At 38.1% G+C, this 26,051-nt stretch overlaps 1 protein-coding gene across 1 annotated transcript in view; it reads left to right on the top strand.

Moving 5' to 3' along the window:
* The window catches only part of LOC150076080 (uncharacterized), a 208,389-nt gene that overhangs the window by 143,694 nt on the left and 38,644 nt on the right, over positions 1 to 26,051 (top strand). Inside the window, exons 10-11 of the mRNA XM_090387450.1 lie at positions 4,808 to 4,948; positions 18,934 to 19,062. Of these exons, the coding sequence (XP_090243576.1) occupies positions 4,808 to 4,948; positions 18,934 to 19,062 (270 nt within the window). The remainder of the gene's footprint in view (positions 1 to 4,807; positions 4,949 to 18,933; positions 19,063 to 26,051) is intronic.

The raw sequence follows: 26,051 nt of genomic DNA, 5'->3' as shown, positions 1-26,051 counted from the left end.
GGAAGCATTTTCGAGGTCATATTATGTCAAGGAACTGGGATATTCTTGCCATGTGTATACCACATCCAAAAATTTCATTACTTCATACAGCATGTCCTCCACATATCATGAATTGTCAAACTAATAGAACAAACTTATCTGTGAAAAGATCTAGACCTCCCAAACACTTCCTTGTTCACTTCACATATATACATGGTCTCAGTTCCAATCTCAATGATGTTCATTTCCATTTACAGTCTGTTGAACCACACATTCTTTGTTTGGCAGAAACCCAATTTTTGGTTGATTCAACCACTGCTTACTTCACTGTATGATTCCTTTCGTTTCAAAGGTGGTATTTGTGCTTATGTTCACTCTAATATTCCCCATCAGAAACTTAGTAATTTTGAATATCCTCTTTTTGATCTTCTATTAGTTAAAATTTCTGCCCCATTTTGTCAAATTCATCTTCTCCATTCTATCATTCTCCCAACTCCACTAATCACTTTGGAACTCTTTCAATATCCTCTCTTTGAAACTTGATTTTCTTCAGTCCAACTTTCCTAACAGTGTGGTAATTTTCCTTGGTGATTTTTAATATTCAAAACAGCAGGTGGCTTCCATTTTCTAGTCACACGAACCCAGCTGGTCGAGATGCCGAAGCATTTACAGGTATTAATGACCTTGCATAGATTGTTCATTTACCTATCAGAATACCAGACAATCCTAACCACACAGCCAACATTCGATCTTTTTCTCACAAACAACCCTTCTAAGTACATGGTCAAGGTGAGTGGTCCTCTAGGTACCTCAGATCAAAACACGGTGATGGTATCTTCTCCAATGGAGCCTTTCTCTCATGACCATTCTCAACCTTGTGTAGTTTGGCATCACAAGAATGCAAACTATGATTTTTTTTTTTTTTTTAGCGTTTCTCACAAACCATTGAAGTAAAAACGAAAACCAAAATCTTAATAACTTTGTATTTAAATTTACAATAAATTTACAGTAGAACAAACAAAACAAATATAATTATTTGTTTTGTTTGTTCGCTGGGCCAATACCTGCTCATCGACGGTGCCCTCTAGAAGAGAGTTGGGTCGATGTTAGTTGACTTGTTGTTTTGTCGTCTTTTCGCAGTTGTCTTGTGTGGGGCCCTGGGATCCCTGGGGGCTCTTGAGGCTCAGTTTGTGAGCAGGTTTCCCTGTCTGATTGGGAAACTATCCGTTTTCTGTATTTCTTTTTGGATACCGGTGTCAGGTTGGTCACTTTTTGTGCTATCAGTGGTTTGTTGAGCGCTCGATGGCCGTTCAGTGACGTCACAAATTAATTCAGTGGGATTTTTACTGGGTGTATCCATATTCTCAGATTAGTTGGAAATATCGGTTTATCGGGAATATTCGGATAACTGAGATTATTGCTGCACAGTTAGATAGAGGTTGAGGAATGGCAAAGTTTGGTGCCAACCACAGGTTTGTAGCTAAATTTCAAGCCAGATAGCGCACGGATGTCGATTTGGGCTATCCCCCCACTGTCACATGAGGGGGGGGAGACACACAAGCGTAAAGATAGCCTTGGAGAAACTGTACTACTTTCTTCTAGCGTTTTCGCAGCCGCAGAAGTCTGTTTTTTCACTATACAAGCAGGAACGAAAGTAAAAGCTGTCCATGGTAAGTCTACTGCAGAGGGGGGGGAAATCACTGAAATCATGATTTCACCAAAAATTGTTCTCTAACAGTTTGAAGATATTGGGACGTTATCACAGTTCAAGGTTTCACAGGTGGGAACACCGTCCCCAGTCAATGTCACAGCTGAAGGTGTAGATATCAATTCACTAAACCCTGCGCCGGAGGGGAGTGCTACACATTCCTCCCAAGTCAAGTGCAAGGTATTTGCGTGGCAACCACACTATAATTGGTGCCTCTCTATAGCCCTGCTGTCACCCACATGGTGACCAGTACGGTCTGGCAACAAAGGATATAGATAAAAAATGCAAATAACCTGCAAAGTTCTGGGTAAATAAGCAAACGTTTCTCACCCTGAGATCCACTGTAGTAGTTCTACTAAGGAGCAAACTTTTCAAAAATTAGTAGACATTCTAACCACATATTCGTGAACAAAATTCAGGAGCATGGAAAACGTGCGTCCACACTGGACGGCGGCCATAGTAGTTTCCCAACCCAAAGGTCGCAGGTTTGAATCCTGCCTCGGGTTTGGATCAGAGTAAAATGCAAAAACTTTGGGAGGCGCATTATAGCCACAGAAGCCGATGCACCAACAACTAACAAAAAAAAAAAAAAAAAAAAAAGCAATACCAAGGCAACTCATGATAGAGGTGCCTCCACAATACAAGATCATTAACACCACAATGTGAATGCCTTAAGTAGCAAATTTAGTTTGCTCAATGATACATAAGAAAAATGGTTTTGGCCACCACTTAATTGAGGCAAGTGTTACAGAATAGTTTAGGGCTAAAGCCTCGGGTTATGTAGGGAGTTAACTAGTGTACAAGTTAGTGCAATTGCATAATTTCTGTATGTAGCCAACTACTTAAGTAGTTATAAATTAGCATCATTAGTATATCTCATATTGTGAATACCTTCACAATGAGTTGCCATGATATTGCAGTACCTCGAATAAGTAACGCTTCACCATAAGAGAAGACTTGTTACTTATTCTCAGCGGATACCATCACCCATATGGCACTGTTTCGGAGCTTATTGGCTCCTCATTAGTGTGTGGGCAGGTACCCACCTGCTGATCATTGCAACACCAGGGTACTTGCCCACCCACTGATGAGGAGCCAATAAGCTCCAAAACAGTGCCACGTGGGTGATGGTATCCCCATCACCTACGTGGCATTGTCTTCTCCTATGGTGAAACATTACTTATTTGAGGTAGTGTAATATCATGGCAACTCATTGTGAAGGTATTCACAATATGAAATATACTTAATGATGCCAATTTATAACTGGCGCCTCCGTAGCCAGGTGGGAAGGAGCGGCAGTGCGTAGAACACGCTTCTTGATTAGACCGGGGTTCGAGCCCGTCACCACCAAATACGGAGGATGCGGAAAGGTCAGGGAATGACCACCGCATATCCCGGAGCAATATGGCCTTAGTTGCTAATGCTCCTAAAAACCAAATAACAAACAAACAAGCCAATTTATAACTACTTAAGTAGTTGGCTACATATAGAAATGATGCAATTGCACTAACTCGTGCTCTAGTTGAGCCAAGTGTTTAATGTTGATGAAACATTTGTTTTGGAAAAGGATGCTGACAAGAATGTACATCTTGAGTAATGAATGAAAGGCACCAAGTTTAAGGCAGTAGGAGATTGGGCTTTCTAAAAAATCAAAGAGCTTTTCAGCAGTGGGGGTTTCTTAAAATTATCCTTTTCTGGTTATTTGAAGTCCATGAAAAATAGTTAAATTTAGGCATGTTATTCAGCGAATGGCTCTTCTGTTTCTTTTTCAGATATCTCTGCCTCTTAATCCTTGCCTATAAGGCCAACTGTGTTAACTCTTGATTTCAGATCTGCTCTTTGTGTCACTGACTTCAACAAATTTATCAATCTGCTTGAGCAAGTTTAACTTCTCAGGCTTCAGCTAAGAAGCTTGGGATGAGGTGTTTCAATTGTGCAATAATGTTGTGCAAAAATACTGCTTCCTCACTTTGTGTAGTTTCAAGGCTTTAAGCTTGATAATGCAATGAAGAAAATTCACTACTAGTGAATTTTCTTCATTGCATCAAAAAAAAAAAAAAAAAACTGCACTCATCTAATATCAGCAAGTTGAAGCAGATGCTTCAACTTGCTGAAGCAGGCAAGTGAAGTTGTTGGAGTCACACAAAGAGCAATTCTGAAATCAAGAGTTCCTACAATTTCACAAGAACATAGTATTGTAGGCAAGGATTAAGAGGCAGATATATTTTAAGAAGCAACAAAAAAGGGAACCTTTATGAAAGCCGACGATACTTTGATGAGAAACATTAATACCATGAAGAAAGCTTTAAATGAACTCTCAAAATATGACTGCCAAGTTGTGCCCTCCTTAAAAATTATTGGAGGCATAAAGGGCATATGCATTGTTGTGAGAGAAGAGGATGCATTGACAAAACTGTAACGCCACATTTTTACACATTAAAGCAAGAAGAGGAAACACTAAGTCACTGCTTCAACTGACTAACACAATATTTTTCAAGAACCGATTTACCATGTTAGTCAAAGACTGGAGTAGATGAATCAGATATTCAGTATAGTTTTGCTTTTTTAACTTCAAACTATTAAAACTAACCTTTCTACTTTTGTTTTCTGGGACAGTTTAATTAGATTGTAGTACAGCTAGTATTATAGACTCATTAATATTTCTTATTCGAGATTACTATAAAAATAATTAATGATAACTATTTTGCACGTGCATCCTTGTATTCCTCTTCTAATTAAAATTTCTTTTAAAAATAAAATTTAAGCATAGTTTAATTTTTCTACACATCTTTTGCAAACTTATCTTAGTACCATATTTGAGGACCTGACTGTGAAGAGTAGCTGTTAAAATAATGTGCGAGTATTGCTGGGCAATTTATGCACATTATTTTAACAGCTACTCTCCATGTTTTGTAACCACATCAACATTATCATATATTGACGATTCTGTATCCATGATGGAGTTGTCTTTTGGTTAATTTTTTTATGTTATTAATAACTATCAAAACCATCAAGAGTGTTAGTAGTTACCTAGATTTATATATTAATTTTTCATTTATTGACACGCAATCTCTGAGCCTTGAAGAAAGTTGTAATTAAAAAATAATTTATTTTTTACAGGATGGATTCAACCATATCCTGGTGATGTAAAAAGAGCTTACTGTCGTTTTTGTCACAGAACAATACGAGCACATAAAAATGATTTGCTTAAGCATTCACTATGTCCAAAACACATAAAGCATATGAGTGAAGTTAGAGTTGGTAAGTATAACAACATTCATTGTTTCAAATAAATTTGTCTGAATTTTTTTTTTTTTTTTTTTTTACTTTTTTGTTTTAGAAAGGGATATTCAATTAATGATTCATGCAAATGAAAATAAGCAAAAAAACATCTTTCCATCTGGCATGATTAAGGCTAATACTAAAAAGTTAATTTTTGGATCTATTCTGAAAATGTAATGAATTAACATATATATTTACTTATTAATGACACTTAATAGCAATAATGACATTAAGAATAGAACATCTGCGGACTTACTTGGTCCTTGAGGTTGTCACAGACAACCTCAAGATAAGCCACATTCTCTCAGATAAGCCAGACAAGCTGTACTTGATACCTGTGAGTCTAAAACACTCATGGAACTGATATTCGGATAACACTCAAGTCAAGTGGACCCAATTTTGGCGAAGTCTGGACGGTCTGTGACAGCCAAATCCTCTGCTTGCACCTTTACAATGGTGGGACTGTTAGTAATCCCGGGTATAACCTCCATGCACAAGTACATGGTGGGTGACTACCCAGGTGTGAACCAACATAAGCAGGGGTCAAGGTTTGGTGCCCACACCACATGAAACAATGCTGCAACTATGTTACCAGGCAGTACTAGGTGGTAGATGACTGTCATCAATCGGTGCAATACCACCACTATGCTTATTGGAGGCTTGAAGTGGTGGAACCCATGTTTAGTCTCTAGAGATAAGTTCCGGTCAACCCTTCCCCATCTCTTCCATCATGCATTGATGACTTTTCAGGTTATGATGAACATCATGGTGAGATCCAATATTCCTTACATTTTGAGGGTACAGCTGTAAAACGGTGTTTGCAGGCCGGTTGCTAGTTAGTACACCGAAACGAACCTATTGGTAACTCTTTAGGAGGCTTCCGGATCAGCTAGTGTATAATCTTGCTACCTCTACTCTGCCAGATAGTGACTGGAGGGAGTCCGAGTAGTGTGTATGTGGGGAGCATTGTCGAGGCCACGTTATGTCAAGGATCTGGATATATTCTTACCACGTGTATGCCATATCCAAAAATTTCATTACTTCATACAGCATGTCCCACCCATTTTTTCTTACTATTGAATACACCATGAATTGTCAAACTAATAGAGCAAGCTTATCTGAAAAAAGATCTAAACCTCCCAAGCACTTCGTAATTCATTTCACAAATATATGTGGTCTCAGTTCTAATCTCAATGATGTCCATTTCCACTTGCAGTCTTCCAAACTCCTTGTACTTTTTCTGACAGAATCTCAGTTATCGGTTGATTCAAATACTGTTCATCTCAGATGCCCAAATTATTCACCGTATGATTCTTTTCGCCTCAAAGGTGGTACTTGTGCATATATCCGTTCTAATATTCCCTGTCAGAGACTTGGCAATTTAGAATCTCCTCTCTTTGACCTTCTCTGGCTTAAAATCTCTCTACCTCATTGTGCCAAATTCATCTGTTGTCTCTACCGTTCTCCCAACTCCACTAATCACTTGGACCTCTTTGACTTCCTCTCTTTGCAACTTGACTTTCTCCAGTCCAACTTTCTTTACAGTGAGGTAATTTTCCTTGGTGATTTTAATGTTCACAACTCCAGCTGGGTTCCGTTTTCTAGTCACACTGACCCAGCTGATCGAGATGCTGAGGCTTTTGCAATTACTAATGAGCTTGCACAGATTGTTCATTTACCTACAAGAATACCGGACAATCCTAATCATACAGCCAATACGCTTGATCTTTTTCTCACAAACAACCCTTCTAAGTACATGGTCAAAGTGAGAGGTCCTTTAGGCACTTCAGATCACAACTTGGTGATTGTCTCTTCTCCAGTGGAACCTTTATCTCATGGCTATTCCCAACCTCGTGTTGTTTGGCATTACAAGAATGCAAAATGGGATGACCTGCGAGACTTTTTTTCTTCTTTTCCTTGGCCGGATTACTGTTTCAAAAGTTCTGATGTCAATGTTTGCTCAGATCGTGTCAGTGAAATTATTCTTGCAGGAATGGAATCCTTTGTCCCACACTCCACTTTAAAATCTCGACCTTTATCTAAACCTTTGTTTTCCAATAAATGTGCGAAGGCTGTTCAAGAGAAGAATGTGGCATATCGTAATTGGCTTGTTTCTAATTCTCCAGTTTCATTTTCTGCCTACACCAAAGCTTGCAACAATTGTAAAGCAGTTATTAACCAGTCCAAACTAGAGTTTGAACAGGCTAAGAGTAGAAAACTTGCTTTTTGCCCTAATGGTAGCTGAGCATTCTGTTCTCTTGCCAAAGCTATTGGTTGCAACTTTTGCCCATCTCTGCTCCCGCCTCTATCCAAACCAGATGGTTTTGTTGTCACTTCAGCCAAGGATAAAGCTGACCTGCTAGCATCCCATTTTTCTTCCAACTCACGTATTAATGATCTTGGTAAAACACCTCACACTATTCCCATAACGCTCCCTTCAATGCCTCCTGTGGTCTTCCGGTAAAAGGATGTCAGAAGGATTTTCACGAATTTCGATGCTAAGAAAGCTCCTGGTCCCGATGGTATTTCTCCGCTTGTTCTCAAAACCCGTGCTCCTGAACTTACTCCTGTTCTTTGCCGCCTTTTTTCGCTTTCTGATTCCAAAGGTGTTTTTCCTTCTGCTTGGAAATTTGATCATATCCAGCCAGTTCCTAAAAAGGATGACAAAGCCCTCCCATCCAATTATCATCCCATTGCAATTAATTCTACTCTTTCTAAAGTAATGGAGAAATCAATTAACCGCCAAATTTTAAACTACCTAGAAACCTTCCATCTGATCAATGATTGCCAGTATGGATTCTGTCAGTGTCGATCCACTGGTGATATTCTGGCTTATGTTACCCATTTATGGACATTCAATGGAAAGGTTCGGTGAAACACAAGTAGTTGCTCTTGACATCTCAAAGGCTTTCGATCGTGTTTGGCATAAAGGTCTTCTAAACAAGCTTCATCTTATGGTTTGCCAACTGTTTTTTGTAATTGGTTATCCAGTTTTCTCCCGGATCGCTCACTGAGGGTGATGGTAGATGGCTCTCTGTCTTCTTACTTCTCCACTAATGCCGGTGTCCCCCAAGGTTCAATTCTTTCCCCCACTCTTTTCCTCCTGTATATTAATGACCTTCTTCCATTGACTGGAAATCCTATCCATAGTTTTGCTGATGATAGCACATTGCATTCCACTTTCCATTTTGAGAAATCTTGCTCAATCAGCTTCAACTTCTCGAAAATCTGCTACCAATTCCTTAAATGCTGATCTTCAGGTAATTCTCCAGTGGGGCAAAGACAACTTAGTTGATTTCAACCCTTCTAAAACTCAGTCTTGTCTTATATCTCGCAAAAAGGATTCTTCTGCTCCTATACTTATCTTTAGTGACACTCCAATTTCTAGGCAAAATGATATATCTCTTTTGGGGATTACCCTGACTTCTAATCTCTCTTGGCACAAGCACATTACAAATATTGCTTCTTCTGCATCTAAAAAATTTGGTTTTCTCTTTCTCTCTCGGCATTACTTTTCTTCCAAACAGTTGCTCACTCTCTATAAATTGCAAATCAGCCCTGCCATGGAATATTGTTCCCACATCTGGGGTGGTGCCCCCAAAACCTCTCTCAGGCTTCTTGATTCCATTCAGAAGAGGGCAGTTAGGTTAATTAATGACTCATTTCTAACAGAGTCTCTGCACTCGCTGTGTCATAGATGTACTGTTTCTGTTGCATGTCTCTTCTACAGATACTTCCATGGGCACTGTTCTTCTGAATTAGCTTCTATAATTCCTGCTCTCTCTTTCAAAACAGTCCAAACACGTGCCGCCAACATCCATTTACTGTCCAACTTCAAACTCACAGAACCAACTTTTCATCTTCCTCGTTTATTCATTCAACTGCCGTTTTCTGGAACAACCTTCCTTCATACGTATTTCCTGAAAATTACAGTCTTCAGAAGTTCAAGTCCAATGTCAACAAATATCTTCTTTCGTCTTCTCAACCTCCAACCGAAGCATGGTACTGAGTACTATAGGTTATAACACCTCTCGTGTTTGGGGTTTACATAAAAAAAAAAAAAAAATTTAGCAAGTACAGGTCAATGTTGAAAAAGGTCTTGAGTTAGATTAAGTTTGAAAGTGTCTTCAATTCTGCCCAGACACTATAGGAAGGAGTATATGACAAGTCTTATAAATCAATTTGGCCCTGGAGAGATTGTGCAAGACTCATAGGATAGAATTTTTCTCGGTGTTGTCTGTGCTTGTTAACAGGAGAGACTGCTTCTATAGGGATGGGATACACTTAAATAGAAAGAGTGCAAGAATATTTGCTGATGCTATTGAGACAGTGTTAGGTAGGTTGGAAAACTGCTAGTTTGGGGGGGGGGATTAACAGACCGATAGATTAACAGTAGCTGGAGGCAGAGGTGAAAGCGATTCTTGCACCTACTGGAATGAGCAGCAGCCTGAAAAGCAAGGTGCTAGGGAGTTCAAGGACTGCTGGGAGTTATCACGGAACAAGTCAATACATGGGCTGTGTTGGGGTAACTAAGAGTAAGAACAGGTGCATGTATACTTGCATGTACACCAATGCGGAGTTTAGTAAATATATTTGATGAATTTGAGTTGGTGGTCAAGAGCATCAAAGGCTGATATTGTTGGGATATCAGAGACGTGGTGTCACACAGATATAAGGAATGCAGCGACTCTCCACCTAATATAAGGAATGCACAGTTGGAATTTGGGGAGTACAATGTGTACAGAAAGGACAGAGGGGTATGCTGTTAGTTAAGAAACACATAAAATCTAAGGAAGTGCATCCAGTTGACACGGGTGGACAGTGCAATGTTGAGTCAGTTTGGTGTGATATGAGCACTGGGAAAGCAAAATTGAGAGTAGGAGTGTGTTATAGGGCCAGTGGTGAGCTATAGTGGGCTTGCGAGAGCCCATTGTTATTTTTTTGAAAATTTGCGAGCCCATTGTTGAGACGATCATTTATTTTACAAATGAAATCCCAAATGCGCAATTATTGAGTATCCAGAGCCGAAACTACGGTGGGGCCCCATTCCCAGCATTTTAATGGCGCAATCAATCGGTTATGTATTTTAAAATTGCTTCATTTTTGATTTAATCACAGTCGGACCTCTGTTTAACCAACTTCTTTATACCGAATTTTTTTAAATTCCCCTTGGTAATTACATTTAAAATACAGTAGTTTCCGTAGAATGAAAGTTATTTCCATGTAATGAACAGATTAGGAGAGACAACTTTGTATGCATTGTTCTCACCTCTGGCCTTCAGGTAATTAGAAAGCGCGAATTAAGGGTGAAAGGGATTACCGTTCCACAACGTTTGTGGGGTCTGTAAAACTTATGCAGCCACATTCCGAGAATTCGCGCTAGTCAATATGCTTTCCATAGCCAGTCAGAGAATTAAGAAGATACCCAACATGGATAATAGCCTCTGGTCAACCTGTGTTGTGGTTCCCCTTTACTCCGACAAACAGGTGTATGTTTTTCAGAGAAGTGAGTGATCCATGCCTTCCAGTAAATTTCTCCTGTCTATGTTTACATGTTCACAGTAGCTGAATATCTGAGTGATTTTGATATTTTGCACAGTATTCAAAGAACTAGTGACAGTAGCAATGCAGGGGGGGGGGAGGATTGAGAAAACTAAGATATTATATAAACTTTAAGAAGATGAAATGTTGACAGATTTTGAAACTTTGTTGAGCTTTTCACTGCGTAGAAAATGTTCTAAAATACAATGGCATACAGGCAATAATTAAAAAACAAAAACTCCAAACCAGTCTCCAAAAAACTAGTGTGAATTAAGGATGATTGCTGAAGAACTTGATGTGGAAACTACAAAGATCGGTCACGTGTTCGGGCTACGAAGAGCAGCTTGTAGCTTGCGAATGGTAATTGCGGGTTAAGGGAATCATCCTGCATTGTGCAAACATTTGGATCAGATGCCGTCATAGCCCAGTGGTCAGGTGCGCAAGTGCATAAGTACACGTGCCTTGAGTGACTCTGGTTCAAGCACCCTGACTGCTGAATACGGTGCTGTTTCTTGTATTCTCTCTACCTTGTGAACTCCCCTAACGGTATGGTTGCCCTGGAGTATAAACAGGAAATTTATTTTTATTTGGGATTGTTAAAGCGACTTTTAAATCGGGAATTTCTTAACCATTTAGCACTAATGATCGACAATCTGCAGGAGCTCTCTTACATTTCAGAAGTTTTACAGATTCACTATGGCAAAAGCAGATAAATTAATTATTCGAACTATCAATGCTATTGCTAATTTGAAAAATATGAAGCTAAAATTGAGAGTATGTTGAAGTGGAAAAAATCTGAAGGAATCGAAAGTAAGAACAGTAAAATTACCTCGTGACAAGTTATTAAATGCATTGTTTTATCCTTAAAGGATAAGTTATTAATGCAACAGGGTGATTTTAAATTAAATAAAGAAAATAATCATAATATTGAAAGAAATTTTGAACATTCTACTGGAAATCATGGAATTTAAAAGAACTTTTGTCTCGGTGGCAAGACTGTGAAAACTGAATAAGAAATTTGTTTTTTGATAAAATATGAAATAAAAATTAATGATTTTGTCGAAGACAGTTTATCTTTAAAATTGAGTGAAATTCCCTTTACAATTAAGAAAGCCAGAAATATCTTTGAAATCATTGTGTTTAGCAGTGCTGAAACTGAGCAGTGTTGAAGCTGAAAATAAATGAATGAATAATGTTGAAAATTAAACACGTGGCAGATTATGATGAATATACATCTAAATGGAAAACCATTGCTTCAATTTGATCTGGATCATTATGTCAATATTAATAAAGAAGTAAATTCCATATGGCAATTTTTAAAAGAAAATTTTCTTGAATATTTGTGCAATATTTTTTTTTCATGTAATCTGTGATTTTTGTGTACCTTTTCTAGATCAGTTTTTTTTTTTTTTTTAATATTTGTTTTTATATTCTAGAATGTTTTGTGATAATTCATTATTTGTAATATGGGAAATGTTTTTGTTATTTTTTATTCGCAATATTAAAAAACAGAAAAGAGTTCTTTACATACGTAAATCTAGAAGGAAAGGGATGAATCAGATTGGTCCACTGGATATTGATGGTTCAACAGTTGAGGAAAATGCTCAGGTGGCTAACAAACTAAATGGGTATTTTGCATCTACATTCACACATGAGGAGTCATTCAGGAAGGGGAATGCCAGAGGTGAAGTAAACTCTGGCAGTGAGCTAGATGATTTTGTAATAACTGAGAGGAAAGTGAAGGAGAAATTGTTGAGGATAAACATAAAAAAAGGCATCTGGGGTGGATGGGATCTATCCAGTTATATTAAAGGAGGCAGCAAAGGAAGTAAGCAAACCCTTAGCCATAATTATGAGAGCTTCTTTGGATTCAGGGGAAGGTACCCATAGACTGGAGATGTGCAAATGTGACCTCAATTCACAAAGGAGGATCAAAGGCTGACACAAGTAATTACAGACCTGTGAGTTTTTGTGTTCCAGGAAAATTAATGAAGGCACTGATTAAAGAAGCACTGCAGGATCATCTAGACAAGACTTCAGTTATAGCTCGGACACAGCATGGTTTTGTTAAGGGAAAGTCTTGCCTGACCAATTTGATTGGATACTATGATGCAGTCACAAAAGAACTGGATGCAGGGAATAACTTTGATATTATATACTTGGATCTTAGAAAGGCTTTTGATACTGTTGCACATGGAAGACTACTGCACAAATTGGAACAGTGTGGCATTGGAGGCAAATTGCTGCTATGGATAAAGGAATGGTTGAGGGGGAGAAGACAGAGAGTGGTAATCAACGGACACTGCTCATCATGGACTAATGTTATTAGTGGAGTCCCTCAGGGTTCAGTGTTGGGTCCATTATTGTTTTCTGTATTTATGAATGATATTGATGATGGGATATCAAGTTTAATGTCCAAGTTTGCAGATGATACAAAGGTTGGCAGGGTTGTTAAGGACACTACTGATGCTATGCTGCTGCAACAGGATCTGGAAATGTTGAACAGATGGGCTGAGAGGTGGCAAATGAAGTTTAACATTGACAAATGTAAAGTACTACATATGGGAAACAGCAACCCCAGAGCAACATATCAACTCTGTGGTACTACACTGACAGTGGTAGAGAATGAAAAGGACGAGGGGTAATTGTACAGGCAGATATGAAGTTCTCCGAGCAGTGCAGACGGGCTGCAAGAGTAGCTCATGGTGTCTTGTCAGTGATATACAGGAATTTTTCTAGCAGGGATAAGGAGGTGATTATTCCCTTGTAGAAGGCAATGGTCAGGCCACACCTTGAGTACTGTATGCAGGTCTGGAGGCGTCATTTCAAGAAGGATGTTGAGATTCTGGAACGAGTACAGAGAAGGGCAACAAGATTAGTGAATGGAACAAAGGGTTGCTCTTACGAAGAAAGGCTTAAGTTTTGCAAATTACAGTGTCTGGAGACTAGGCACCGGCGAGGTGATTTGATAGAGGTGTATAAAACGTTGAATGGTTTGAGCATGCTCAAAGGCGATGGGTTTCTTCCTCTTGCTCAGAATAATCACTGGAGAGGGCATAAATTAAGATTGAGGAAAGACAGATGTAGGATAGATGTGCGGAAATTTGCATTTAGCCAGTGGGTAGTTGGTTGAACAGACTTCCATCCCTTTTTGTGGAAGTTGATAGCCTAAATAAATTTAAGGCTGAGCTGGACAGGTATTTCAAACGAACGGAGGGGTGAAATGGAAGTGTTTTTTTTTTTTTTTTTTTGCCTGATGCTGCATAAGCTTGCTTTCTTGCATCATATGCCTCTACTAATGCTAAATACCACATGGTAGTCCAGCTTGCGAGGTTGTCTTCAATTCTTATTTGATCAACCTGAATAATGTTTCTAACATGGAAGACAAGTTTGTTATTTGTTAATGTACAAGGTCTCTCACACCCTGTATCATTCTTAATAATTTTGTGCATATATTTGAAACACCATTCAAATATCACTATTTAAATATCATATTTCTGACTAAAAAATGAATAGCAAATGCTTAGAAAACGGTACTCACCTTGTATAAATCTGCAATAAATTTTTTTGGTAGATGGTGGTTAAATTTAGTTTGGAAGAAGCATTAAAAAGAACTAAGGCGGGGAATGGGGTGAAAATATTTTAAATATTTTAAACAGATTTTAAAATGAGCGCAAGGAAGTAGAAATGCAGATCTCCAATCCTTGGTTGTCATAAAGAGGTTAAAAGACGTAAATGAAAAAAAAGAGAGAAGACCGGTGGTGCCAATAGTCATTACAAGTGACTTTCGTAAGTAAACCGTCATCAGTTGGCAAATGGAAGAGAAGTGAGCGCGTGTTGTATTTAAAAGTTTATCTAAACTCCCATGATGCTCTTTTTGACACGTGGGAACTTTAGCCACGAGAGGTTCCAAGCCGGTGAAAGGGTGAATTGAAGTTTAGCATTAATAATGTTGAGATCGGAATGGTGTTGGTACCATTCGATGGTGAGGGCTTCATATATGAAGCCCTCACCATAAAAAAAGAGTATCATGGGAGTTTAGATAAACTTTTAAATACAATACGCGCTCACTTCTCTTCCATTTGCCAACTGATGACGGTTTACTTACGAAAGTCCCTCGTAACGACTATTGGCACCACCGGTCTTCTCTCGTTTTTTTCATTTACGTCTTTTAACCTCTTTATGATAACCAAGGATTGGGAGATCTGCATTTCTACTTCCTTGCGCTCATTTTAAAATCTGTTTAAAATACTTAAAATATTTTCGCCCCATTCCCCGCCTTAGTTCTTTTTAATGCTTCTTCCAACCTAAATTTAACCACCATCTACCAAAAAAATGTATTGCAGATTTATACAAGGTGAGTACCATTTTCTAAGCATTTGCTATTCATTTTTTAGTCAGATTTATCACGGTATTATAAGGTTATTATAATTTCACTAATATCATATTTCTTGATAAAGTTTTTTCACCATATGCGTCAATAATCATTTGCACATCTGTGGCTAATTCCTTCAACAAAACTGTAAACCTTTATAGATCTTTGTTTATTCAAGAAAAGACACTAAAAATGACACAAAATTGCTCACCATCACCAGCAGCAGATAAAAATAAAACAACCAAAGTGCTGCCTACCCTAAAAAATTTGTTGCATGATAACCCTAAACAACCATTTTCTGTTTAATGGCAATAAACAATATGAACTTTTTTTTTTTTTTTTTTTAGCCTGATTTTGTTCTTATAGAAACAGCTTTTGCGAACTTTTAAAGCTAGAGGTATGTAGAAAACTAAAAACAAAGAAGAAATGAAATAAAAAAATAAAAAAATAAAAAAATCTTCCATTTTAATTTTTAAAATGTCATTTGTCATCTATAGATATGGCAGTGTTGGCATGATAGTTACAGAAATAGAACCTGTTCACAATTATGACAGCTTTAAAAGCTTTCATAATTAATTGTGAACTCAGAAATTGTTGATATTCTTTCTGTGTTCCACAGTGTCATCATCATCATCATCAGCCATTTTAAATCCACTTCAGGATGAAGGCCTCTCCAGCAACTTTCCAGTTCCTTCTGTTTTGAGCACTGGCCATCCATTTACTACCCAAAAACTCATGAAATTCATCTATTCATCTCCGCCTTTGTCTTCCAGGTTTTCTTCTAGCTCCTCTTGAGTACCATTCTGTTATTTTCTTAGTCCATCTGTCATCATGTCTTCGAGCTATGTGTCCTGCCCAAGACCATTTTAGTTCTTCAGTTTTGATAAGAATGTCCTTAACTTGAGTTTGCTGCCTAATCCATGTGTTTCTCTTCTTATCTAACAGTCTGATTCCCAATATAATTCATTCCATTCTTCGCTGTGTAGTTCTCAGCTTCTCTTCCATTCTTTTGGTGAGTGCCCAAGTTTCACTTCCATAAGTCATGGTGGGGAGTATACATTGATTCATTATTTTACGTTTCAGACAAACTGGGATATTGCTCTTCAGTATGTGACTATATTTCCTGAATGCTATCCATCCACAATTTATTCTTCTCTTGACTTCCAGCCATTTATCATTATTACAGCTAATAACTTGTCCCAGATAAGTATATGACTCCACCTTTTCAATTTCTGCTCCTTCAATCATTATTTCCCTTTCCGTGGCATACTTGTTCATCATTACTTTTGTTTTAGCCATATTCATCTTTAGTCCAAAATCCTTACTAACTATGCATAACTGATTAAGATTTTCCTCTAATTCTTTGGGGTCGTGGCTTATGACCACAATGTCATCTGCAAATCGTAAATGGTTTAGGTACTCTCCGTTCACATTGACTCCTTTCTGCGATCAGTCTAATCTTCTGAAAGCTTTCTCAAGGGCAGCAGTAAACAGCTTCGGAGATATTGTGTCTCCTTGTCGAACGCCTTTCTCGATTTTAAATTTGCTACTGTCTTTGTCTAGTCTAATAAAGGAGATAGCACTCTCATATATTTTCTTCAAAATCATAATATATGGAGTATCTATGCCTTGTCTTTCCAGTGCCCGAAACATTGCCTTATGCTGTATGGAGTCAAATGCCTTTTCATAATCCACAAATGCCAGGCATAATGGTGTTTTATATTCATTTGCTTTCTCCATTAGCTGTGATATTACGTGAAGGTGATCCATAGTTGAGAATCCTGTACTAAAGCCAGCTTGCTCTTTCGGTTGATTCTCATCAAGTATTCTTTCTAATCTGTTAGTAATGACCCTTGTGAACAACTTGTAGATATGGGATAACAAGCTAATTGGTCTATAATTTCCAATTTCTGATTTATCTCCTTTCTTATGCAGCAAAACTATGATTGCATTATTCCACTGCATAGGCATCGCACCTTTTCTAATGCACTTTGTGAAGAGCCTTGCCAGTGTTTGTGTTATGTCTCTTCCTCCCAATTTTAACAACTCTACAGTAACTTCATCTTCCCCCGGTGCTTTCAGATTCTTCATTTTCTTCAATGCATGTTCTACCTCATCAGGAAGAATATCGGGTATGTCGTATGTGTTGCTACTTTGCAATCCATCTTCCCCACTGCTAGTATCATTCCCTCGCTCCTTGTATAATTCTCTATAGTAGTCTTCTGCTATTTGAATTATGCCTTCTCTGCTGTTTATAAGTACACCATCGCTATTCTTCAGTTTCAGTATCATTTGTCTTTCTGTATTACTGCTCATGGCTGCTGATTTAAATCCTTTGTTTTCCCTTAATGCTTGTTCTACTTTTCTTGTGTTAAATCTTCTTATGTCCTCTCTGAGTCTCTTTCTAATGGCTTTGCATAACTCAGTATACTTAATTTTCTCCCTGTCAGTGTTTTTCTTGCTCTTCATTTGTCGTCTTCGGTTCATCATGACAAGTGTTTCTTCACTAATTTTTTCTTCTTTGGATTTCTTTTTCCCTATAGGTTTCTTGGGCTTTATCACTTTCAGAAAGTTGTAATATTCCTCGTTGATATCTTGGTCCTGAGCAGTCTGCAGAAGCTCAAACTTGTTCTTAAGTTCCAGTACATACTGTTTTTTCTCCTCCTCTGTTATCTCAAAGACCTTTGTATTATTTATTCAAGTCAGTTTTTTCCTTTCCTTTCCTACATCTATATCAAGTGTACATCTTACCATTCTGTGATCACCTCCAACATTTACCTTATTCAGGATGGTAACATCATTCACTATATATCTTCTGTTAGTGAGGATGAAGTCGATTTCATTAGTTGTTAATCCGTTTGGACTCTTCCATGTCCACTTTCTGTTCACCCTTTTCTTGAAAAAAGTGTTCATTACTGACAGTCCTTGAGAGTCTGCAAATTCCACAAGTCTTTCACCTCTTTTATTTCTTTCACAAATTCCAAAATTTCCTATAGTTCCTCTTTCTGCGCTGTTTTGCCTTTTTCCAACCTTAGTATTGAAGTCCCCCGTAATAATAGTGTAGTGGGTTTTCTGCTCATCTAGAAGACTCTCAATTTCGGTGTACATTTCTTCAACCTCTTCATCATCATGGCTCGATGTTGGTGCATAAATCATTATAATCTTTAGCTTGTACCTCTTAGAAATCTTTAGTATTAGTCTTGACACCCTTGGTGATGAACTTTTGAATTCCAAAATGTTGTTTTTAAAATCTTTATGGACCAGAAACCCAACTCCACCTTCACTCCTTTCACTGTTTCCATTGGTGTACAGCAGATTTCCACTTGATAAACTTATAAGTGATTCATTTCTTCTTCTTGTTTCAGCCAAACCGATGATATTCCAATTCACATTTTCTAATTCCTTTTCCAGCTCTAATATCCTGTCTTCACCGATGAGTGATCGTACGTTATAACAGGCCAAGTTCAGTTTCCGTGCATGGCAGCCTGGTCGTACCCAGAGATTCTTAGCACCCTCTGCTTCCACTCTGATCCTCTCACTCCCGTAAGAGGGAGAGTGAAAGCTCCTGGGGACTGAGGGCCATTTGTATTGTTGTGCTGTCATATGCTGGAGGGTTTGGTCTTTTCCTCTTCACGCTGACCAGGCATCTTGAAGAGAACCACTCTACACGTTCGTTGCTACCTAAGCGACGTAACAGGGCTTACCATTGAGAAGGTGTGCATGAGTGGATTTTAGGGAGGCAGGCCAACCGGACTTCTCCTAAATCTTCTGTAATAGAGAGATATTGGATCCATTAGTGTTTTAGGCTGAGTGTCTGATAACACACATGATACCTGTTCCCCCTCTAAGCCCCTCAGTGTATGATTGTATTTTATAACCATGTCTTGATGACCAAAATATTTTCAGTGTTCATATTCACTTAATTGTCCTTGTGTGCAATTTCATATCTTGTGTTGATATTCTTATAATATACTGATTACATTCTGAGCACACCTTAACTTTTTTTACCACTTTTCCCTCCTCTTATAAATTTTTTCCCTTTTCTTAGTATCCATGGATGCTGGGATATTGGTAATTCTTGAACAGAGTAGAGCTGCCCAGTCAATGGCAAATATTTCACATAAGAAATTATCTGTAGGTGCATCTGTACTTTGTGAGGATGGAACAGTTGTAACAGGTATGAATATAATAATGCATAATCATTATTTAAAAAATCATAGAAGTAGAAAATTAAATTAAAAGTCAATATGAAATTGAAATCACAGATAACAGTAAAATTTGTTGGATTAACATTATTGTGTACCTGCATGCATGGGTACTATATGTAGAGACAGACACAGCTTAGGCATATGATTTATATAATCATGGCTGTTGATAGTTTGTCTATATAAAAATAATTCTCATAGAATATAAGCATATACTTTCCAAAAAATATCCAGACCCATTTTCTTTCATAGTACATCAGACCTTCCATGATAAACAAGTGACACAGACTGGTATACAAGGTAGATGTGTGACTCATACAAGTTAGTTGTTCTTGTCGTGGCACACAGAGATGATTGATTTGAGGGGTCTTATTGTCAGATGTCACATTGCCGTTTTGCTGATTCTGTAATTGCTGACAGCCTACACCATCCAAAGTTGACTGTTGGTGATCATTATTATGAAATGGAAGTGTTCCTGTGTGTTGCTGCCCAGCAACACCATGAATGCTCACTCCACAAGATCAGAGAGTACTTGGAAGGGTAGTACAACAGTCTCATCAGACATCTTTGCAAAACGTAAAGCAGAAGTTTAAGACATCACCAGAGGCTCCACGGCCTCAATTTTTATGGGAGAGCATTAGCACATAAGCCAAATGTCAACTACAATCATTAGTCTCCCCCCTGCATGGTGCAGTGAATGCTGAAATTGTTCCATAGGGCAATGGAAGTTGGTGCTGTGGAGTGGTATGACAAATGTTACATCCTGTTATAATCAAAGTGTGAAGGGGATACCTGGAGAATGAGTACTGCTGCAGTGCATTGTGCCAACAATGAAATTTGGAGGGGGCAGTTATAGTGCAGAGCTTGTTTTCTTGTGGTATGGCTTAGTACCTTTGGTGGTGGTGCAGAGAACCATGAACAGTGAAGTTCATCTTAACATTTTGGGCAATTCCACTCTGTACAAATTCTTTGGCAGAGATCTGTGTTTGTTTCAACAGGTTAATGTCATACTGCTAGTGCTGTTTGAGAATAGTTTATGGGCAAGAAACAAAAGGCTGGAATGGCTGGTGCAGAATTTAAAACCTGTGGGGTGAACTGGTGATGGTCAGACAAGCATGTCTAACATCATTAGATGAACTGGTCACTTCTGCAGGAAGCATGGAAGACTGTATCCACTGCAGTTTATCGTTCCTTCATCGTGTAAAGCTTATCGCAAGATGATGGGGTATGTCATAGAGGCCCGGGGCAGGGGACCAACATACTATTGAAGTGAGTGGCAGTGATGTCATTTTGAAACCAAGATGTAACTAGATACTTTTTTGAGGGTAGCATATCTTTATATACATAAATTGAATATCTCAAGATGTTGGTAGACATTTGTTGGTTGCTGCTGGGACTTCCTTATGCTTAATCAAGTTCCTTTTACTGTATTATGAAGGTAATTTAATTTTCCTGTTTTCAGGAAGTTGACTGATTTTCCTCTAAAACTGGATAATGTTCCTGATGTTTAAAGAAGGATTATATGATGAGTAGTGTTTAATGTTGTTACTTGGGTGGTATATATATTGGCAATGCTAATATACATATTATAATTTCCTTTATTTGACATGCACACATTATTAGTTTATTTATTAGTAATTAATTAAATGACAAAAGTAAATTAATTATATACTTTTCAATTCTGATTACAAAAAAATTAATTTAAGAACAAAAATTGAAAATACAAAGTAAAAAATTATTTTTTTATTTTTCATTTTCTTGGTGACTGCTGTAGCCAGCAATAGCAGTAAGCCCATTTAAACTTGTACTCAAGTTTTCCTGCAGTCATTGGAACAGTTATTTTTATTTCTAGATTGACAAAGAGTAGGCAGCACTCAAAATACCTCACGAACGTGTTTCATTCTTTTCATATATTAAGGCAGTTATGTATTCTTAATTGCATGTTCTATAATCTGTAATTTACTAGATTTAGCCAGTGTCAAAACATTTTATTATGTTGTAAATATACTTTTGAAGTATTTGGCAAAGTCAATGTATGACCCTTCCCCATCTCATCCATCATGCAGTATGACTGATGACTTTTGAGGTTATGATGAACATCGCGGTGAGATCCAATCTTCCTTACATTTCAAGGGTACAGCTCTAAAATGGTGTTTGCAGTCCGGCCGCCAGTTAGTACACTGGACCGAATCTATTGGTAACTCTTTAGGAGGTTTCCGGATCAGCTAGTGTATAATCTTGCTACCTCTACTCTACCAGATAGTGACTGGAGGGAGCCCGAGTAGTGTGTATGCAGAGGGCATTGTCGAGGCCACGTTATGTCAAGCATCTGGGTATATTCTTACCCTGTGTACACCATATCCAAAAATTTCATTATTTCATACAGCATATTCCCCCCACTTTTTCTTACTATTGAATACACCATGAATTGTCAAACTAATAGATTAAGCTTATCTGCAAAAAGTTCTAAACCTCCCAAGCACTTCCTAATTCATTTCACAAATATACGTTGTCTCAATTCTAATCTCAACGATGTCCATTTCTACTTGCAGTCTGTCAAACCCCATGTACTTTTTCTGACAGAATCTCAGCTATTGGTTGATTCAACTACTGCTCATCTCAGTTGCCCAAACTATTCGCTGTATGATTCCTTTCACCTCAAAGGTGGTACTTGCGCATATGTCCGTTCCAATATTCCCTGTCAGAGACTTGGTAATTTGGAATCTCCTCTTTTCGATCTTCTCTGTCTTAAAATCTCTTTACCTCATTTTGTCAAATTCACCTGTTGTCTCTACCATTCTCCCAACTCCACTAATCATTTGGAGTTCTTTGACTTCCTCTTTTTGCAACTTGACTTTCTCCAGTCCAACTTTCCTAACAGTGAGGTAATTTTCCTTAGTGATTTTAATGTTGATAACGCCAGCTGGCTTCTGTTTTCTAGTCACACTGACTCAGCTGGATGAGATGCTGAGGCTTTTGCAATTACTAATGAGCTTGCACAGATTGTTCATTTACCTACAAGAATACTGGACAATCCTAACCATACAGCCAACATGCTTGATCTTTTTCTCACAAACAATTCTTCTAAGTACACGGTCGAAGTGAGTGGTCCTTTAAGCACGTCAGATCACAACTTGGTGAATGTCTCTTCTTCAATGGAGCCTTTATCTCATGGCTATTCCCAACCTTGTATTGTTTGGCATTACAAGAATGCAAAATGGGATGAGCTGCGAGATTTCTTTTTTCTCTTGGTCGGATTACTGTTTCAACCCTTCTGATGTCAACGTTTGCTCAGATCGTGTCAGTGAAATTATTCATGTAGGAATGGAATCCTTTATCCCACACTCCACTTTAAAATCTCGACCTTTGTCTTAACCTTGGTTTTCCAATAAATGTGCTAAGGCTGTTCAAGAGAAGAATGTTGCATATCGTAATTAGCTTGTTTCCAATTCTTCAGTTTCATTTTCTGCCTACACCAAAGCTTACAACAATTGTAAAGCAGTTATTAATCAGTCAAAACTAGATTTTGAACAAGCTGCGAGTAGAAAACTTGCTTTTTGCCCTAATGGTAGCCGAGCATTCTGATCTCTTGCCAAAGCTATTGGCTACAACTTTTGCCCATCTCTGCTCCCACCTCTGTCAAAACCAGATGGTTCTGTTGTCACTTCAGCCAAGGATAAAGCTGACCTGCTAGCATCCCATTTTTCTTCCAACTCACGTATTAATGATCTTGGTAAAAAAACACCTCACACCATTCCCGACACGCTACATTCAGTGCCTCATGTGGTCTTCCATCAAAAGGATGTCAGAAGGATTTTGAAGAATCTTGATGCTATGAAACCTTCAGGTCCTGATGGTATTTCTCCACTTGTTCTCAAAACCTGTGCTCCTGAACTTACTCCAGTTCTTTGCCAGCTTTTTTCACTTTCTTATTCCAGAGGTGTTTTTCCTTCCGCTTGGAAATTTGCTCATATCCAGCCAGTTCCTAAAAAGAGTGACAATCCCTATTATCTAATTATCATCCCATTGCAATTACTTCTACTCTTTCTAAAGTAATGGAGAAATCAATTAACCGTCAACTCTTAAACTACCTAGAAACCTTCCATCTGATCAACAGTCGCCAGTATGGATTCCGTCAGTGTCGATCCACCATTGATATTCAGGCTTATGTTACCCATTTATGAGAAGAATGTTGCATATTGTAATTAAATTCAATTCAATGGAAAGGTTTGGTGAAGCACAAGCAGCTGCTCTTGACATCTCAAAGGCTTTTGATCGTGTTCGGCATAAAGGTCTTCTAAACAAGCTTCATCTTCTATTGTTTTGCCAACTTAATTTTGTAATTAATTATCCAGTTTTCTCCCGGATCGCTCACTGAGGGTGATGGTAGATGGCTCTCTGTCTTCTAACTTCTCCACGAATGCTGATGTCTCCCAAGGTTCGGTTCTTTCCCTCACTCTTTTCCTCTTGTATATTAATGACCTTCTTCCGTTGACTGGAAATCCTATCCATAGTTTTGGCGATGATAGCACATTGCATTCCACTTTCCATTTTGAGAAACCTTGCCCTGCTCAATCAGCTTCAAATTCTCGAATATCCGCTACCAATTCCTTAAATGCCGATCTCCAGGTAATTCTGCAGTGGGGCAAAGACAACTTAGTTGATTTTAATCCTTCTAAAACTCAGTCTTGTCTTATGTCTTGCAAAAGGATTCTTCTGCTCCTATGCTTATCTCTGGTGACACTCCGATTTCTAGACAAAATGATATCTCTTTTGCGGATTACCGTGACTTCTAATCTCTCTTGGCATAAGCATATTACAAATATTGCTTCCTCTGCATCTAAAAAAACTTGGTTTTCTCTTTCATTCTTGGTGTTACTTTTCTTCCAAACAGCTGTTCACTCTGTACAAAATCGCAAATCCGCCCTACCATGGAATATTGTTCCCACATATGTGGCATTACCCCCCAAACTGCTCTCAGGTTTCTAGATTCCATTCAGAAGAGGGCAGTTAGGTTAATTAATGACTCCTCTCTAACAGAGTCTCTCCACTCTCTGTCTCATAGATGTACTTTCTGCTGCATGCCCTTTCTATAGATACTTCCATGGGCACTTTTCTTTTGAATTGCCTTCTATAATTCTCACTCTCTCTTTCAAAACAATCCAAACACGTGCTGCAACCAGCCAACATCCATTTACTGTCCAACTTAAAACTCAGAGCCAACTTTTCATCTTCCTCGTTTATTCATTCAACTGCCATTTTCTGGAACAACCTTCCTCGATATTATTTCCGGAAAATTAGAAGTTGAAGTCTAATATCAACAAATATCTTCTTTCATCTTCTCAACCTCCAACCCAAGCACGGTACTAAGTACTATTGGTTATAATATCTCTTGTGTTTGGGGTTTTCATAAAAAAAAAAAAAGAATGTTTTCATATTATATTACACATAAGCATTCTTTACTCTTTGGTTAATTTAATTTATTTAACCTAAACTGAAATTTTCCACTACTGGCATTTCAGTGGCAGTGATATCTTAGTGCATTTTAAACAAATGAGCAATGACATACATCTACAACATGTTTGATTGTCATGCAGTATGGGTGACGATCAAAGAATGGCTTTTCAAGCTGTAAATTTAAATTTGGGTTTATCAGACTGAAGGGACATTATTCAATAACAGCAAACCAAACATTTCCAGTTGATGCAGAAGGATGAATAAGCACACAATATACAAGGTGCAGCTATAAAGTTCCTGGACTGGTGCAATAAAAAGAACATAAAGGTGAAGGATCTCAAAAATGGTTTTATTTTTATTCAAAGAAATAACCATCTGATTGAATGAACTTATTACACTGTTGTAAGTTTCTGAAAAGAGTCAGCAAAGGAATCCAAAGCAATGATATTCAGTTCAGCAGTTATGTTTTTCTTATGTCCCCAACATCCTAAAATCTCTTTCCTCTGAGGGCAATTTTCACCTTGGGAAAGAGGAAGAAGTCTGCTGCTGATAGATTGGGAGAGTAGAGTAGATGGTTAATAGTACAATGACATGTTTCATCAGAAATGTCTTCAAGACAAGTGCAGAATTTGCAGGAGCATTATCATGCAACAAGAACCAGCTGCCTTTTTCTCAGAACTGCGGTCTCACCCGGGAAATGGCTTCGGTAGTCTTTGAAGCACAACTGGACGTAGAATTCAGCATTAACACCCTCCTCTTCAGGGTACAAATTCCTTGAAAATCACACCATATTTGTTGAAAAAGATAATCAGTATCATCTTGATACTAGACTTCTATAAATGAAACTTACTGCCAGACTACCAAAATTTGGTAGTCTTGCAGTAAGTGAACTTAAAATTCATTACCAAGGTCCGAATTTTAAGTTCACTGCATGTGCCGCTGCTTCATTTCTGGGTTGTACAAACGCCTAACACACTCATTTCCAGTGACAGCAGAGTTTAGGAAATTAGAATTATCTTGAAGTCTGAATGAAAGCTTTGCATGATGACACTTTGTTGCCTCTGCTCATCTGTGAGGCACAAATTTAGCACACAAATCGTCTGCTTATTCATATCCAACTTATCAGTCATCATTCAGAGTCAAACGATATCTTGCCACAATTTTCCGTACTTTTGCAACTCTGTTCTCATTTCAAGAGGTTGATGGATGTCCACTTCTTGGGTTGTTGCGATCATCCTCACATCTGTCTTACAACCACTTATACTCTTCAAACACACTAGTATGATTTAATGTTACATCACCATAAACAATTTTTAACATTTCATATGTTTCTATTGCAGATTTTCCTGGTTCAAAGCAAAATTTGGTAGTCAATTGCTGTTCCGTTGCAAAATTGTGATACAGAACATTAACACTATTAATGAAATTGGTTGTTATTTACAATCTGTCAGCCTTCTGGACAATCTTTGTGCCACCATCTGTTGGAGGAACTACAACAGATAGT

This window comes from Mastigoproctus giganteus, chromosome 13 (genome assembly GCF_048544385.1).
Source record: "Mastigoproctus giganteus isolate SK-2022 chromosome 13, ASM4854438v1, whole genome shotgun sequence".
Classification (NCBI taxonomy): domain Eukaryota; kingdom Metazoa; phylum Arthropoda; class Arachnida; order Uropygi; family Thelyphonidae; genus Mastigoproctus; species Mastigoproctus giganteus.
The sequence above is the reverse complement of the archived record's forward strand: the minus strand, read 5'-3'. Positions and strand labels throughout refer to the sequence as shown.